Here is a 17,669-nt window from a genome sequence, read left to right as displayed (position 1 = left end):
TTATTTAAATTGTAATTTTTATACATAAAAGTAAGAATTATAAAACATATGTATAGTAATAGACATAGATGTCATACAACATAGACATAGAATAACAGACAGCTCTAGTACCACATCAAGAGAAGTATTAATTAATAATTATGTAGGAGTTAACATCTTTTGAAAGAAGCCCTTCTCATAAAATTTATAATTTATCCACTGAAACAAACCAAAATTGAAAGAATTTTTAATTCCTAAAGAATATTATTCAGGAAGATTTATTTTGTGAAGAGTTTTTTAAATTAAATATTAAAATACCTTTTTAATTGCATGGGTAATGGGATATTACTTTATGTATATTTTAATCTAGCTTTGTTATGTCTGTAAGTTACTTACTTATTTCAATGACTTTTCTAATTTTACTGTCACCAATTCAGCAAAATTTATTTTAATGTTATGTAACTTAAAGAAAAATAAATAACCCCACCATCATATCCTCACTCTATACGCTTCATTTTCCAATATTGAAAGCGCTTGGTAGTTCTCAGCAATGCAGATGCAATTTCTGTCTGCAACATCCCTCTGGAGTGAATTTTGGTTTAATGTTTATGAGAAACTGGGTTGTATTGTAATACCTTGTTTATAAATGTGGATTTATCTAAACATTTTTTTAAAAATAATATGAATCAAAAAGATGAAATGAAAACATGTGATTAAAAATACAAAAAACCAGATAAGTGTACCTAGAAAAGTGAAAATAGAACTAAAGAATTCTTGTCAGGTATGCGTACAAAAATTATGTTTGTCAAATGTTGAAATAGTCTAAACTTTACTACTGACTAGATCATTTGTTATATATATATATGGTACAGTATAGTTATTTTTTATAAGCCTGTTACGTGACAAATAATTGAAAAGGTCAAACAATTTTATCAAGAGCTGATCAGAGATTGTTCATTTTTGGATGTATAACTTCAGCATTTTTGCATACACAATTAATTATTTTGAGGAACAAATAAGCCAAGTGGGCTGCTGAATATATACAAGACATTTACTCTCTAAATACAATTACCTTTTGTTCAAATGTATAATGGCTTTTTGTTGTATTTACAAAACCTGAGGTAGCAGCAAGAAGTAAAGAATTATGTGCAAGATGTTTTAAATTGAATAACGTATAATGATGACTATTTTATTATGTGCAATGTTTTGAGATCATGTAATTAAACCTTTCTCCTCTATAATTATCATTTATGAAGCTCAATCAAATAAGTAGATGACTTTTGATTAATTCAATCAATTAATTAAAATTAATGAATTAATTTAATTAATGGAATTGATTTCTGGAACTATTTAATTTTTAGGAGTCACCCTTTGACATCAGGACTGTTAACAACATTTTATGACATGACATACCTTCCTCCATATGCTACTTCCTTGATCAAGCATTATCAAAAATTTAAATAACAAAGCCTTTTTGTACAGTTTTTTAACCTCTTAACTACAGTTTTAAGGACTTCCAAGCTCAACTCAATAAAAAAGACAGATTCTTTGCTACTACTTTTGCTGTGACAAAGTACAGAATATACAAAAAAAAAAGCAAATGAGTACCAGGACTGTAATGAAAATTTTGGTCAAACATTATCAAGGAAAACTGTGCAGAAGATGGCCTTCTTAAATTCTTTTAATTTAATCCTTAGTTGCTCTTTTGAATGAACCACTGATCACACTAGTAGAAAGTGAAGACTCAATTGAAATTAGTAAAGATGAGGCTGTCATGGAGGAATTAAGACTAATAAAACAGTTAAAATTAGTTTGTGAGAGACTGCTAATAATTTAAACAAGTCTGTGAAATCTTTCAAGTGAAAATAATCAGTAAAACATTGCAGAAGTAATGTAACTTATACTCCTGTGACATAAAATAAAAAATGATATATAAAACAAAAGTCTAGAAGCATCTACTTCAAAGGATTAACTGTCAGCTTTATGTTCTACTGCATTAACATTAACTGCCGATTAAAAATATACACTATATGTAATTTCTTTGGTTTATTGCTTATTTTACTTAAAGAAAAGATGGACAGAATGAAATGGGTAATTATTCAGTTCAGAATGAACTGAATGAGTTGTTTAATTAAACAATTTTTCTATGGAATAATTGTAGAATTAACCTTTAAATATAAAGATGTAAGATCTAAAAAAAGAGACACTTCTGTGAATGGAGATAAATTTTGAAAGTAAACGATCCATAGGTTAATAATAATCAATTAATAATTTTATGAGCAATAAAATATTTACTTTATTGACTGAATGGAAACCACAAATAAATACATCTTTTAAATATAAAAGCACACTATTTACATAAGTATAAAAACCTTTTGGTAAAGAGCATTATTTAGAAAATTTACATTTTAGTATAATAACATTTTTATTACAGAATTAATCCTATTTTATTAACAATGTTTTCCTATATAGCTACAATACAATAAGTAGAGGAAAAATAACTCTATACAACATATGGCAGTAAATACTTTTGTATTTGTTAACGTAGGAAATATAGTAACTATAAAAACTGAATTATGTTCAATTATATAATCTAACTTAATATCTTCTGCTTTGATGTAATAAATAATTATAACAAAATTCTCTTCTCTGAAAAAGCTGCCAGACATTTCACTGCATTGTGTTAGCTAACTTATATAATACGAATGTGATCTCATTATAAAATGAAATACATTTTATTTCAGTACATAAATATACAAACCAAACTGCTCCTAGACAGTCCATTAAACAAAACCAAACATTAATTTTCTGGATCCCGACACTGCTTACAATCTGCCATATTGGCTTGAAAGTATTCAATCTGAAGAGTCATCTCAAAGAAGTTATACTTAGCATGAATTTTCTTTGAAGCAATTTTCAATATTTCATCTGTGCTGACATTCGAACCTGTAAAAATCATGCCCAATTAAAAATACAATCACAGAACAACTTATGTATTATGAAAAAAAGGTTATAACAGATTTAACTAATAAATAAAATCAGACTGTGGATGATCACAATTATTTACATTAAAACCTCAACTAAAAAAATTTGTAAAAAAACACTGTTATCATTTTTCATGTTTCTGTGTTTATTATCTCTATTAGAAAATACAGGCATTGAATATAATGCAGTGTTTGATGACAGAAAGATTATCTTTCTTTCTAAGTCTTATTTATCTTAGTGTTTCTTACTGCAAAACACCAGGTACAAGAAGCACTTAATCAGATGTCACTTTTAGAGCTGAACATATTCTGCATTTTAAAAGGTTTGGCTGATAAGCAATAGTATGTTTGGTTCAGGGAAGGAAGTTGAGGGGAAAATCCTGTTAACATTTTTTTTTCTTGTTAAAAAACAATATAGAACAAGAGGAAGTTTATATGGAATCAAAGTAGCAATGGAAATGTCACTTGAGATAGATTCTCAATATCTTTAAGAATCCATAACACAATTTCAAACCCATAAACCAGCTATTCTTATATTAATTCGTAATTAACTATTCATTTAAATAAATTAAAAGATTACAATAAAAGATTTTTAAAAAAATTAAAAGTATAGTTGTTTTTATAACTTGTCCAATAAAATTTAAATAACTTTAAAAAAAAAATAGTAATAACTTAATAAGAAAAATTAATAAAAAAATAATAATAACTTAATACAAATAGTGAGACACTAAAAGCAGCTATTTTAAACCCTTTTTTTTGTTTAAAACTTATAATATGAGGATCATTCAAATATAAATTGGAATTTTGCCATTTGAACTGAGGAAGAACAGTGAATGTGGTGTGGTGCTGTGGGTAGTTAGTTGGATATGTGTGGAAAGGAGCAACTGGCTAGCCATGCCTTAAGATCATGTTCCCAAATCATAAGCAGAATGTCTGAACACAAGGTACCACTACCCGTTGTGCAATGAATTATATGATTTCTTGGCATTGAAGGAGTCAAATCCTCTGAAATTTTGACTTGACTCCGGGGACAGTTAAGAGATATTACCCTGTCAAAAACTCAAGTGTTTGATTGAGCCAAAAGATTAACTGGTTGTGATGGAGTGGAAAAAGAAAGTAACAAGTGTAGACTGCAAACCAGAGTTAATATTGACAACATTTAAGCTGTTCATGATCTTGTGGAAGATGACTGCTGCATAACCATAGCTGAAACTACATCAGAGATGGACATAAGAGTTGGGAGTATGAATACAATGTTGTCACTCACTCTTTCTTTCTTTTTCTGTCTAGCCTTCTGAACCATAGTAAAGTATTACTTCAGAGCATGATATGTATGAATGTAAATGAAATGTAGTTTTGTACAGTTCCAGGTTGACCATTCCTGAAATGTGTGTATAATTGAAACCCAGCCACCATAGAACACTGGTATTCATGATCAAGTATTCAGATCTGTATAAAAGTAACTGTGCCTTTACCAGGATTTGAACCTTAAAACTCTTGACTTTGAAATCAACTGATTTGAGATGATGAGTTCACCACTAGACTAACCTGGTGGGTTTATCAGATACGCTTGGATACAGCAAAGTGTCTGTGATGTAAGTTCTAAATCTTCTCACTGAGACACAGAGAAATATTTAGAAAGATATCAGTCAGTGGCTTTTATATTGCTTTGAAGGAGGAAAGGCATTTTTGGACCGTACTGTAATCTGCGACATAACTTATGTCTATCACTACACCCTGGAAAACAAAAAGAAGTACTGGGTGGTGGAAAAGTCGGGAGGGAGCACTGATAAAGACCAAGAAATGATTGTCAGCCGGGAAAATTTTGGGAACTGTATTTGCTGAGCTGCTGATTGAGTTCCTGCATGAACGAAGAAAGGTTAAGTGCAGCACACTACTGCCAATTGCTACATGATATCAGGGCTGCTTATCACAACAAACGACGCCAGCAACCAAATTGTAATGTCTTCGTTCTCCACGACAAAACATGGCCTCATACACAGCTCAGACTCATCACAAAACTTGCTAAAATTCATTAGACACCTCTGGAACACCCACTATACAATCCAGACTGTGATTTCCACATGTTTGGTTTGGTACAGAAGCTTTAGGAGAAGAAAGATTTGATGACGATGCCGCAGTCAAACATTATGGGCACAATTGGTTGTTGGGGGAGCCATCTTGTTTTCTTTTGATGACGGGATCAGGAAGCTACCTATCTGCTGAAGGAAACTATGCAGAAAAATAAGGTAATTTATTTGTAATTTATCTAATATCAATAAAGCTATTTAAACAAATCCCAGTTTATATCTGAATGGCCCTCATATTTATTTGCTAACCTTACAATAGAGTGATTAAAATGAGCATAAGTGTTCATTTTTACTTATTCTGTCAGGGATTAATTAGTTTGCAGCATGGTAGTGATAGTTTTGGGGGAGGGGAAAGGTATATTATAAAAAATTATCAAGAAAGAATTTTTTAAATTTAGTTATATCTGTGGCTGTACAATAACAATTGACTGAGATACAATGTTTAGAAATACCACTCTTCATTCTTCTTTATTATATTTAAAAAAATTTAGAGTAAAGATTTATAAAAAAAGCCACCTAAAAAACAACTTTTAAAATAAAGTTGATAGCATTTAGATTAAATTTATTGGTACTTGAATCCAAGAAAACAAAGAATAATATTGTACATAAATGTGTAAAATTATTTTACTTTTTTAATTCATAGAAACATATTTAAAGTGTATACAGAACATACATAGTTTTCACAAAAGGATGTTGTTTATTTATAAAAATACAGTCAAAAATATTTATATCTGAAAAAAATTCTATATTGTTATTGTATTATAATTTTGCATGAAAAAATTATATTCATGTAATTTTGATTGAAATCCTTCAAAGTGTCTTCAGTAATTAACCTAACTAAAATTAATTTAATATTATAGGCAAACATTATTACATGAATTAAATGTTTATATTGCCAAAGATAAATATTAATTACAAGTAATTAATAAACAGTAGAAAATGTAAAATAAAGGCTATTTAATTGTCTGTTTCTCTCTGGTGTAAGAGAGACAAAATAAGCAATGATAAGATTCCCATTTAGTAAGATAAAAGGCATATTTTAAAAAATAATTTCTTTTAAACAAACTTCAGCTAGAAAAAGCTAAGGTAGTATTAAAGTAAATACTATGAACCTATAATGACATCATTTGGTTTTACTTTTTTACATTTAAAAATTAACATTTTTTAGGCACAAAAAATCTGAAAGTTAATGGAAAATGTCAGACTGTAATTTCTATTCTATTATAATTCTAACACAATCATAGAGAAATCAGATAAAAAACAAATTAAAGAAAATTTTTATCAGTCTTTATAACTTATAAACTTAGACTTTTCGGTCAAAATTAATGTAGAACTCTTGAAATCATTATTAAGATCAACTGTGACTGCTCAAGGAAAAGGTTGCACAGATGCCAAATCTACTATATCTTCAGTTGAAATGCGCAGAATTGATGTTGATGGTCTTCTTAATCATGGATCATTATCAACTAATTCATATCCATTTTTTAAATTAAATAAACCACTGAGTAAGGTTTACACTTATCACCATATGGGTGCATTAAAGGTTTATGTTTACATAAACATTTTTCTAACTTTCAACGGAAAATTTAAAGTTAGTGTAAATTACTCACTGTAAAAATTACTTGCTTAAATGGTCACAGAATAAAAATTGTACAACCAACAAAGAAGCTTGCAATGGAATATGATATGTTAGGTTTCATTTGACCAGTCTACTTGATAGAGATGGTAGTAAACACATCAATTAAATTTCTTGGACACTAGGGATTTTTTTAATGAACCTTGTAAGTTTGGATCAGTTTTTAACATCGAACTGTGAGAATAGATATTAATTTTTCTATAATTGCATTGTCAGTGTGCATTGCATGAGTACAAAAAATTCTCTCTTAATAATCATTCCTAACATACTAGTAAATTTCAAGAAAACTGTATATCTAAATTCTATAAATTATAATATTTAAACAAAATAAACTCTACCCACCAATCAGTGGTGGTCAAAATTAATAATTACATGGCAATGATGTAGGCGTTCATTTGGCCAGTCAATGATGCATTCATCTAATAACTGGTTCAAAAGAGTTCAGTGTTGTAGAAATTCACCATCTGAAGTGAGGTGAAGTATTAAGGTAATTTGTGAAGTGCAAGGTAAAAATGAAGTGATGGTGAGGATAGCTCATCAGTTTCAAAGACAATAAAACATCAGTTAAAGTTCAGAAAAAGTTCCTCATCTACCAATCTCTCAAGATCATGGATCTATCAACATAGAATATAACAAATGTTTCTTGTTCAACAAGAAAATTGGCATATGCACACATACACACTGAGTCAATGAACTCTCACATTTTCTAAGTAGTCTGTACCTCCATATGATTCTACAGCAACAAGGATATTGGTGACAAATTTCTGAACACTTACATAAATAAATGAAAGTATATTTACAAGGAAAAGTATCAAAAAGCAGATATTTAACTTACTTATAACAATATGTGCAGCTAATGCTGTTTTATCTAAACTTAGTGCCCAAATTCTTAGATTATGTACTCTAACAACATGTTCAATGCTAAGTAAAGTATCTAACACTTCACCATATTCTACTCCTCTTGGCATACCTAATAAAAAATATAACAAAAATTAAAATATAAATGTTGTCTTAAACTATCACTCTTTCACACACACATACACACAAACAATTAACAATAACAATAAAAATAATAATAATAATGCTAAGAAATAGAAACTAATAAAAAAAGGTACAGCAATAATATAGTGTGATTTTTCTCATATATTCCTAAAGATAGTGAACAGTACGTAGGTCAAGAATGCATTTTCCGATTCAGAAGTTCAGAACAGTGTGAAGCTGATGTGATCTTGTTCAACCAATGCCCTGAATCATTCTCTTTTATCTAATCAGCCCCTTCAGTGGAGAATGTATCTTCGATCCTGTAGATCTAAACTATCCTGATGGTAGATTTTACTTTCTCACTATCTTGCCCTTTTGTTATCCTTGCACAGAACAATAATTACAAGGCAATGATACAAAACTCTTAAATGTGTTTGGCCAGTCAATGATGCATTCATCCAACAATAAGTTCTGTAGATGCAGATCTGACCCTGCTAAGTTCTCCATCCTGATGATGCCAGGACCTTAACAGCCAGAGAGCATTCTTGATATCTGGAATGGGGTCCCTGCAGACCATCTTAGTAATAAGCTGAGCGGCAGTAATGTCTATCAGGTAAAGCCCAATCCCCTTTGAGGGAATCATAGCCTCTCAAGACTGAGAAGCTTCCTTTAAGCCTCATATCTTGATTTCTTTGTATGCGTGAACATTAGAGGAGATTTTTACTTTTTGATCTAAGTGAAAATTATGAGTATGAAATGGGTGAAAATTAAGATAAAAATACTTAATTAAGTTTTCCAGATTGTGGTGCTAGGCTGTTCTTTTTTCACACCTTGGCTGATAAAACAAAATCAATGACCTCAGTAAACATTTTCTTGATGTGCCAAGTACATATTTTACAAATTAATATGTTTAAAAAATACTCTAAGATTCATTATAAATAAAGCATTAAAATTAACCCATTCCGGCTGCATACACTTCTGGAATTCTATACTGGAGAAACTGGACACATTTTCAAACACAAATTCACTGTAAAGTAGTAATATTTTGCCAATCTGTATTGATATACTAAAATCATTTACATATTAATAATTAAACAAAATGTGGCTTATATGGTAATTAATAATTTATTATGAACATTATGATGGTATTTACGTTTTTTATTATTTGAATTCTTAGAGGAAAGTCTTAATTGGTTAAAAATGTTTAAAATAGATAAGACTTTCACAAAAAAAAAACACTTATGATATCTAAAATGATAATAGTGTTACTATTAATTATGTTACTATAGCTAGTATAGATTTACTATAGACAAAATACTGGAACTCACTTCTTTTACCTTCAGGTAGGTAGTAGATTTCAGTTTCTTTCCTTATTTTGTTTACTCAGTCTTGTTTGAGACTAAAGTAAGATGTGTTTTGTTGTTTTTTAGGGATTGCAGTACATCAAAAGGAATATCACATGTGGCATTCACATCGGTGGCATCCTGACTTGTGACAAGAAGAAGGCTAAGAGATGCCTTTTGCCAAGGTTTTCAAGATGACCTCCGATAAAGCCCATAAGGGCTAGGTATGGAGGGGGTGTTGAGGCAATCGCAACTGTCACATGGTGGGTATCTTCCCATATGAGGTCAGGTGATCTAGGTAAAATTGCAATGTTTGAAAAATGAACACATTTATTTAATTCAACTCAGAGATACAAATGTTCTTTAGGTAAGCAGCATACTTGCATGTATTATAAGAATATACAATATAAAAATAGAGTTGATAGTAGTATAGTAGTACATACTCAAAACAATATAAAATAATATATAATAATTTTAACTTTAACAAATTTTAGTTTAACGGTTTTAAATATAATTAAATATATACTAAAACTTTATTTTTGAGAAGGGAGAATTGCTCATGCCAATATTCACTTACTCAATTGAAACTAACTCACTTAATATTCTATCAACATAGCATAAAAATAAGATATTAAATCCTTTTTATTTAATTTTGAATTTATTTAATTTAATAGAAACTATATCACATTTAATTAATATTCCGACAGATAAAACCCTTACTCTGGAGATATTTATTTTGATGACATCATTTCTCAATATGTTAGCAACAAATATTTTATCATGATACCACAAGTGACATTATCCCTCTAGCTCCAACAAGGGTAAAAGTTACCCATACCATCTCTATAAAGGCTTATACCTGGGCTTAACGGTTCATGCAGATCCTTCAAATGTTCAATACCATCTAGTATTTCAATGAACAGCTAGTAAAATTTGTTTATTGCTTGCATCAAGTAGTGAATTTTTATAATTTAAAAAAAATAGTAAGTATAATTTACTCTTATCAGGGTTGCTGTGAGTATAGTGAAGGTAAAAATTACCCTTTGTCAGGGTTGCCTAGAGTTTAATGAAGGTAAATTTTACCCTTGTTGTGGATAACATCACTTGTTTTTTTTTTTGGTATGTAATTTATTTTTATTCTACTATTATATTTAGAGTTATTACGTGAAATTCTCAGAAATGTGTAATTTTGTGTAAAACAGATCTGATATGTAGAATTAGACTGTAAATATTTACAAAAGTTTACTTATGATTCTGTTAACTTATGTGGATTGGTGTGTTTTCATTATCATTATTTGATGATAGAATATATTTATTTATTTTACAAAATTAATAAATTCATACTAATTATGAATTCAAATTGTAATTTCAAACAAAATTTCATACAAATTTTGTATGTTTGTGAAACGTATTTTGTCATTTTTGTAATTTATTTCAGATATTTAAGAATGGAAAAACCTAATGCATCAAAAGAAATCTTTCGATCAGACAATCCCAACTTCGAACATAAAATCTGCAAATGTTTTCAGAGATTTGAGGAAGAATCTACAGGAAGCATCAACAGTGAATCTAATTTTTAAAAAGATAATTTAATCATTCCAGAACATGATTGCAATTCTTCTTTAGATGATAGCAAAACTGCCAATATAGAAGATTCTACATTATTACTGAATGTTTTACCTGAAACTGTTCCACAACATGCCAAAATTTCAACAGAGCCAGCAGAAGAGGAGGCATCATTAACTTATTTGGGTAAAGATGGCTACAGCTGGAGCTCAACGGAGTCTAATCTTAGAAAAAGGACAGGCTCACTCAACATTATAACTCAATCACCAGGCCTAAAATCATATGCTAAAACAATTGGTCCAAAACCTGAAATGTTAGATGTGTGGGAACTATTATTTGACAAAGTAATGGTTGATGAGATTGTTCTGTAGACAAATATCAAATTTTATTTTGTACGTCTGAGACAAAAAAAAAAAAATTGGCCAGAATATTCCGACACTAATGAAATTGAAATTAAAGCATTGTTCGGGTTGCTTCTTTTTACTTCAATCTTTAAAAGTGACTGAGAACAGCTATATTTATTGTTTGCCATTAATACTGGGCACCTGTATTTAGAGCTACAATGTCGTTTGTTCGAATGGAGGCACTGATCATATTGTCTCCATTTTGATGACCCTGCTACAAGAGAGGAAAGAAGAAAATTAGATCCAGTAGCGGGAGTTTCTTTAGTTTTCCAATACTAATAGAGAACAGTCAAAATGCTTTTTGTTTGGGGAATTACACAACAGTAAATGAGATGCTAATTCCCTTTTGAGGTAGATACCAATTTAAAATGTATTTATCAAACAAACGCAGGAAATATGGGATAAAGCTTTTATGCCTGACAGATGCATGAAAAAACTATCTTTTAATATAATATATTATATATACACTGAGAAAGATAATGATGGACAAACGCTGAGTGATGTCGAAAAAAGAAAATTGTGTGAAACTGTCCCAAGCAGTAGTGAGACTAAATATAATATAAATATTTGGCGTGTAGTCGAAAATTATGTAAGATGTGTGACAGAACAATAATTTGTTTTTATATTATTATAAACTTATAAACATATATATTACATTAATGTGTACAGATGTAAATAAATTTAATAAACATAATTTTCAAAGTTAATTTCTTTTTTTAATAGCTTATTTCTTTAAAAGTATAAAATGATATTTGTTGTGTGTGATCACCCCCTCCCCATACCATCGCTAACAATAATAATTGTAAAAAATAACAAAAAAGTGAAATTTAAATAAACATAATATAATACAAAAAAAAAAAAATGAGTTTATATATGAAAGTATTGATGAGGGTAGGGTAGTTTTTACTCATGTCCAGGTAATGGTGAGTTTTCTCATGTTGGGACTAATGGGTTACCTCATATATTAAGTTTCACTCTCTTTAAAAAAGGATCATGCATGGGTTTGTTTGTTTGCTATTTGTACTCACATTTCTGATTTAGCTGCTATTGGTGCATAGCAGACCAATTGTGGTGCACTGGGCGGTTGGTTGCACAGTGACTCTCTCAGACTCATCTCTCAGTCAACTCTCTCCTGCTAGAAGCAGTTGGTTGTCAATTAATTTACAGATTATTTAACTTAATTTCTAAGTGTAGAATATTTTTATTTATATTTTATATTATTACTTTTTCTTACTTATTATTAATATTTATTAACTTTATTTATTTAATTTCATTAATAAAAAAAAGGGATTATTATTTAATTTTTAGCAGTAAAAAAAAAAAAAAAAGATTATTTAGTAGGAGAGAGTCATTGACACCCATTTGGCCGGCGCGTCAAATGGTCTGCTCTGCACCAATAGCAGCAATTGGATTGGCAATTAACACACCCTCACACGATCACACGCAAGACTAAAAAAAGAATTCAGCATCCCCAAGCCAATTCCCTGTTATCAATAAGACTAGCATTAAACATTATATTTCTATGAAAAAACTATTAAATTCTACATCTACTCACTCCTTACGCATATTTTGAATGTAAAAACACCAAAATGTTCAGAAAAATATTCTCTATGCACTAATATTTCTTTTCTTAAAATATGTTGTCCCCCCCTGGCCAGACGGTCAGGTTAGCAAAGTGAGCCCAGACCAGCTAGTATATATTAAACAATTACGTTTTTCTGAAGAGAGTTATAAACATACAATATATTTATTATTTTTAATTAACATTCAACATTTTAAAATTACGCACTGCTCTCCTGTCCTGTAATGATGGTAAGAATTGGAATATGCAATTGTAATCTCATTCTACAATTAAGCATTATGTAAGATAAATAATACTTATTCTAAATCATGAATAGTTATAGTAAAAAATGTTTAAACTCAAATAGAAATGCAGCAGAATTCAAAACTCAATTAACAAATAATAGATGTTAGATGACTAAAGTAACACCAGTCTGTTGTTTTTTAGATGCCAGGCAATAATGTAATGTTTTAAAAGTATGATTAAAAATGTAAACTTTAATGGCTATTTCAAAAACTGTTTAATGAGTGCAATGAAGACCTGAATTACTGTAAGAAAATGCAACATGTACAAATGAATCTAAGAGAAATAAATTCACATCCATACACTTCTCCTCTGGTTGCTATTGGAATAATTCCAAGAAGTCATTACTAGCAAAATAAGAAATGAGGTAAATATTGATAAGAAACAAAACAAAACTCAGAAACAAATTCAGAAAAAATGAATATCAATGAAAAAGAAGCGAACAACCATAAAGAAGATGGCCAAAATTTCCAAATCAATAGTAAATAAATGAATGAAACAGAAGATTTGTGATACTATAAAATCAATCAAAATTAATACAATTTTTTTTTTTGGTTGAAGGAGGGGAAACCTTTTGTAGGCACCATGTGGTCTCATACCCCACAGTAGTGTGGGACTCCATAGTGTGGTCTCTCCCGCTCTATAGCATAGGGTGCTGCGCCCACGTTAAGGTATTATCACAGCATCCTATGTGTCTTGTCTCCCTCTGTGCTTCCATTGCTGGCCCCACACCTCAAACTTGTTGGGAACCTGTTTATACCTTTATACTTCGACCTCTTGGGGCTCGGAATCTGCCCAAAGGGAGACTCAGAGAAGTTATTCACCCCTGGACATCTGCCAACTTAGTTCAGATGATCTTATCCAGCATCATGCACACTATGTGCCACAACTGTTCATTCTGAAGCATAATCCCAATGATGTTCTCTGGGGTAGGCACATCTAATTTTCTCCTGCATGCTGCGATGTCCTCCTTCCCACAGTAGTCTCAATCCATGGAGGGTCTCTTCGTCTGTGTGCACAAGTAAGCCTTGAAACATTCATGACTGGTAAGGAACTTAGTTAACTCATACCATACTTAATCTTACTCATACTTGTTAGGTTCTCTGTGTTTTCGGCACAACCATCTCTGGAAGTCTGGGATTAGTCTGTACGTCCATCTACCTTTCGTCGACTGAGCCCATCTCTCCTGCCACCTGTGGACAAGTGATGCCTCAGGATCCACTTTACCCACTCTCCTGTACATTATCTCCCTTTTCCAAATGAGGAGATCCAGGCGCACAAGTAGTTCTGCCACTAAGCTGGTGACATCGCCTGAGATGGTCTTGTACCCATGGAAGACAGGCCTGTGCACCCTGCTAATAACTACACAGGCTCTCCCCCTCTATAGCACCATAGACCATACTGGGGGTCCATACAGTACTTTCAAGAGCACCACTCAAGATAAGATGCTCCACTTCAATGTGGACCATTTTCTGACCAATCGTGGCAGCCGCTTTTACTGCTTTGACTAGCACTTCTTCTACATGCCTCTAGAACATGGTGTTCTTGTCTATCCACACCCCAAGGTATTTCACTGAAGGGGTAGTAGGGTGGACTACTGTGGTACCGACCTTAAATGATCAGCTTAAATCAGGGTCAGCTTACACTTACCAATACCATTATTTAATTATAGTTAAATACTATAATGTACTAAGTATTTAATTTTTAAATTAATATTTCATCTAAATATATTACTTTAACAAAAAATACTGTTATTTAATTGTAATAAAATACTATAGTATATTACTTTTAAAAATTAGAACATTTTTTTTACAATATTAATATTTAATTGCAGCACCATAATGTGAGTTATTTTGGTATACTTAATATTACAGATTGAATGGCACTTACAAAATGTTGATATCTATGAACTAAAATAGTATGATTAAAAGATGGTCAAATTACTATTTAAATCAGTATGTTGTTGGGTACTGAATTAACACATTTATTTTTTTTTTAAATAAAAATATTATTACCTTCCATTAAGACAAGCATTGTATCTTTGAGTATAGAGAATGTTGTAATCATTACTAACACAGAGAATAAGAAAGTGCAGATGGGATCCACAATATACCACGATGGGCCCTGAAAAAATTCCAATTATAAAAAAAAACTGTTAAGTGAATAAATTCACAAAGATTATTCATAAACAAAAAAGCTAAAACAGGTCTCTCTATAAACTTATACAGAATCATCGTACATACAATGTTTATAATTTTTCCAAAATGTTTTATCATTTTTTTAATTTTAAAAGAAGTCATTTTTAATATAACGTAATAACCCAGAATCTGCAAGAAATGAAATTCACATTGATAAACTAAGAAGTTGTTTCATGATAAACTCTTCTTAGTAATTGTAGACATTCCTTTTTTTATATTAAGTAAGAATATTTGTAAATTAACTTTTTCCAGCTTTTGTTGATAAATTTGAATAAATATTTTGGGCGTAACATTGTAGAATAGAGAATAAAATTACCGATTTCATTTTGAAAAGAGCATTTCCAAAGAACAAATAAATGTATAAAATGCAGAAAATAATCCTTTATTTGTCTACAATTAATATTAACCCTCTGATGATCACTTAATATATTATCAATTACAAATATTACTAAATTATGACTCAACAATATTCTATGAGGTGTATGATAAAAAAACTGTCAATGATATTTTAATGTAACTCAGGTTTTTAGTATAGTATTTTAAAACAAATCAATAGACCAGCCTAAATTAACTCATTGCAAACCAGTTGTTTATCAGCTGATTGTAAAAATCAGATGATTAACAGAATATTTGAATTTCAAAATCAAATAATCTGAGGTTCAAATCCTAGTAAACATTAGTTGCTTTTATATATATTTGAATATTAGACAGTGAATAATGGAGTAGTAGGCTGGGTGGTTGGGGTTCAATTTACCACACAAATCTGCATAAGACTCTACCTCATTTGCATGTCATATTTAACATGCTAATCTCATTGGGCTGGGGGGAGGTTGCTAATTGTTTACTGGTTGAACAGACTGCAACATACACTTTAGGAAAATAATAAATAATACTGTTAAGGAAGATGTATAAAAGATAGTCATCAGCTAATTAAATGAAGTAATTTGGCTCTCATTTTACTTCCTTGTACAAAGTAAAGAAAGTATGGTAATTGAAAAAAGTTTTGTTTTTAGATTTCAACAGAAATATCCATTTTGACTAGTTTGGCATGATGTCTGTATGTACATATGTATCTTGCATAACTCAAAAACAATTAGCCATAGAATGTTGAAATTTTATATTTAGGACTGTTGTAACATCTAGTTGTTACAACTAGATTGCAACCCCTTTTGATTGCAATTGACTGGGCCAAAATGTGTGTACAGTCAGAACTCTAAATAAAGCAGGGTTTCAATTTTGAAATATTTGAATTTTGGACTTTTTCTTAACTGCAGTAATAAGCCCTCGTTAAGAGCTTTTCAACGATATATCATAAATGGTACTTATTTTCATTGGTTCCAGAGTTACAACCAAATAAATTTTAATTAATGTAATATTTGGATCTTACAAAGGGGAAAGGCACATTGGTTCAAATCCAACATCATATGCATATTTTTTTTTTTAAATTTAAATTTACTGATTTATTAATAATTATTAACCTCTGATTGTAAAAAAATCTTTAACAATAAATAATTCAATAAAAACAATACAAAAAAAAATATGAAAAAAAATCAAAAGTTATTAGTGAAATAAAATTTTATGTACTTTTAATTTTAATTCAACAATTTTTACAATCAGAGGTTAATATTATTAATAAATCAATATATTTAAATTTAAAAAAAAAAATTAAATGTGTATATGAAGTTTGATTCAAACCAAAGTGTGCATGGTTACGGATCCAACATATTCTTACTTGCATCACATATCTACTCTAGCGACATGAAACGAAATTAATATATAAACTAATATAAAATGCTAAGGAAATTTTTAAGGCCATTTTATTTGAGTATATTGAATATTGTGTGTTAATATTTTGCGATGAAGACATGTAAACAATGTACTATTCACACACGCAATACGATTCAAATGTGTCCTGAAGCCTGTGTCTTTTCCTTTTAGATACAGTAATATGGATCTTAGGTGCCTTATACTGATTTAATAAAAATCATTTCTTGTTTACAAAAAATACTTTCAACAATGACAATGATTCAGTGTCTTTAAAACCATATCTATACCATATACTGATGGTGGAACAAACATTGATCATTACACTGTAATTTAGCTTTTTCAGTTTTGTTTTTATTTTCAATGAAAAAAAAATATATATATATATATATATATATATAATGATGATGAAATATGATATGCGTTAATAGGTAACACTTACTTGGATATCCATTTCTCCTGTATAAATACATAATATTTTTAATTTATGCATTTCTTTCAGTCTATGTGATAATAAATATCACTATAACATTTAATAACCTTTTCCTGTATCGTTTTTGTTTTCGTTTTGTTGATGGTTACATCATAATAATTTAAAAACAAAGTATTAGATAGACAGAGTAATAAAGGGAATTTTACTATTAATATTTCACATAAGATTATTGAGTTAATAATTGTATAAATATTTGATGTTAATAAAAACTAATGTTTTGGCAATTGCATACTGTCCACTTTACTAAAGAATTGGGAGATCGTATCTCACTTTCAAATTAAATAAGTTTAAATGAAGTGCAGCAAAAAATATGTATATGTAATTTATAGGCATACAAGGAAGTCATGTCCACATAAGACTTTTTTAA

At 29.8% G+C, this 17,669-nt stretch overlaps 1 protein-coding gene across 4 annotated transcripts in view; it reads right to left on the bottom strand.

The window, feature by feature from the left end:
• Positions 1-2,275: 2,275 nt before the first annotated feature.
• LOC142320868 (proton-coupled zinc antiporter SLC30A2-like) overlaps positions 2,276-17,669 on the bottom strand; it is a 145,725-nt gene continuing 130,331 nt past the window's right edge. For 3 of the 4 annotated variants that reach the window (XM_075358849.1, XM_075358865.1, XM_075358857.1), the window contains exons 8-10: positions 14,863-14,971; positions 7,525-7,659; positions 2,276-2,925 (exon numbers count right to left, since the gene is read on the bottom strand). In XM_075358849.1, coding sequence (XP_075214964.1) covers positions 2,780-2,925; positions 7,525-7,659; positions 14,863-14,971 — 390 coding nt within the window. In that variant the 3' untranslated portion in view covers positions 2,276-2,779. The remainder of the gene's footprint in view (positions 2,926-7,524; positions 7,660-14,862; positions 14,972-17,669) is intronic. The other variant, XM_075358871.1, reaches the window with a different exon arrangement.

The sequence above is a fragment of the Lycorma delicatula genome, chromosome 1 (genome assembly GCF_047948215.1).
Source record: "Lycorma delicatula isolate Av1 chromosome 1, ASM4794821v1, whole genome shotgun sequence".
Classification (NCBI taxonomy): domain Eukaryota; kingdom Metazoa; phylum Arthropoda; class Insecta; order Hemiptera; family Fulgoridae; genus Lycorma; species Lycorma delicatula.
This window is presented reverse-complemented; position numbering and strand designations above follow the sequence as displayed.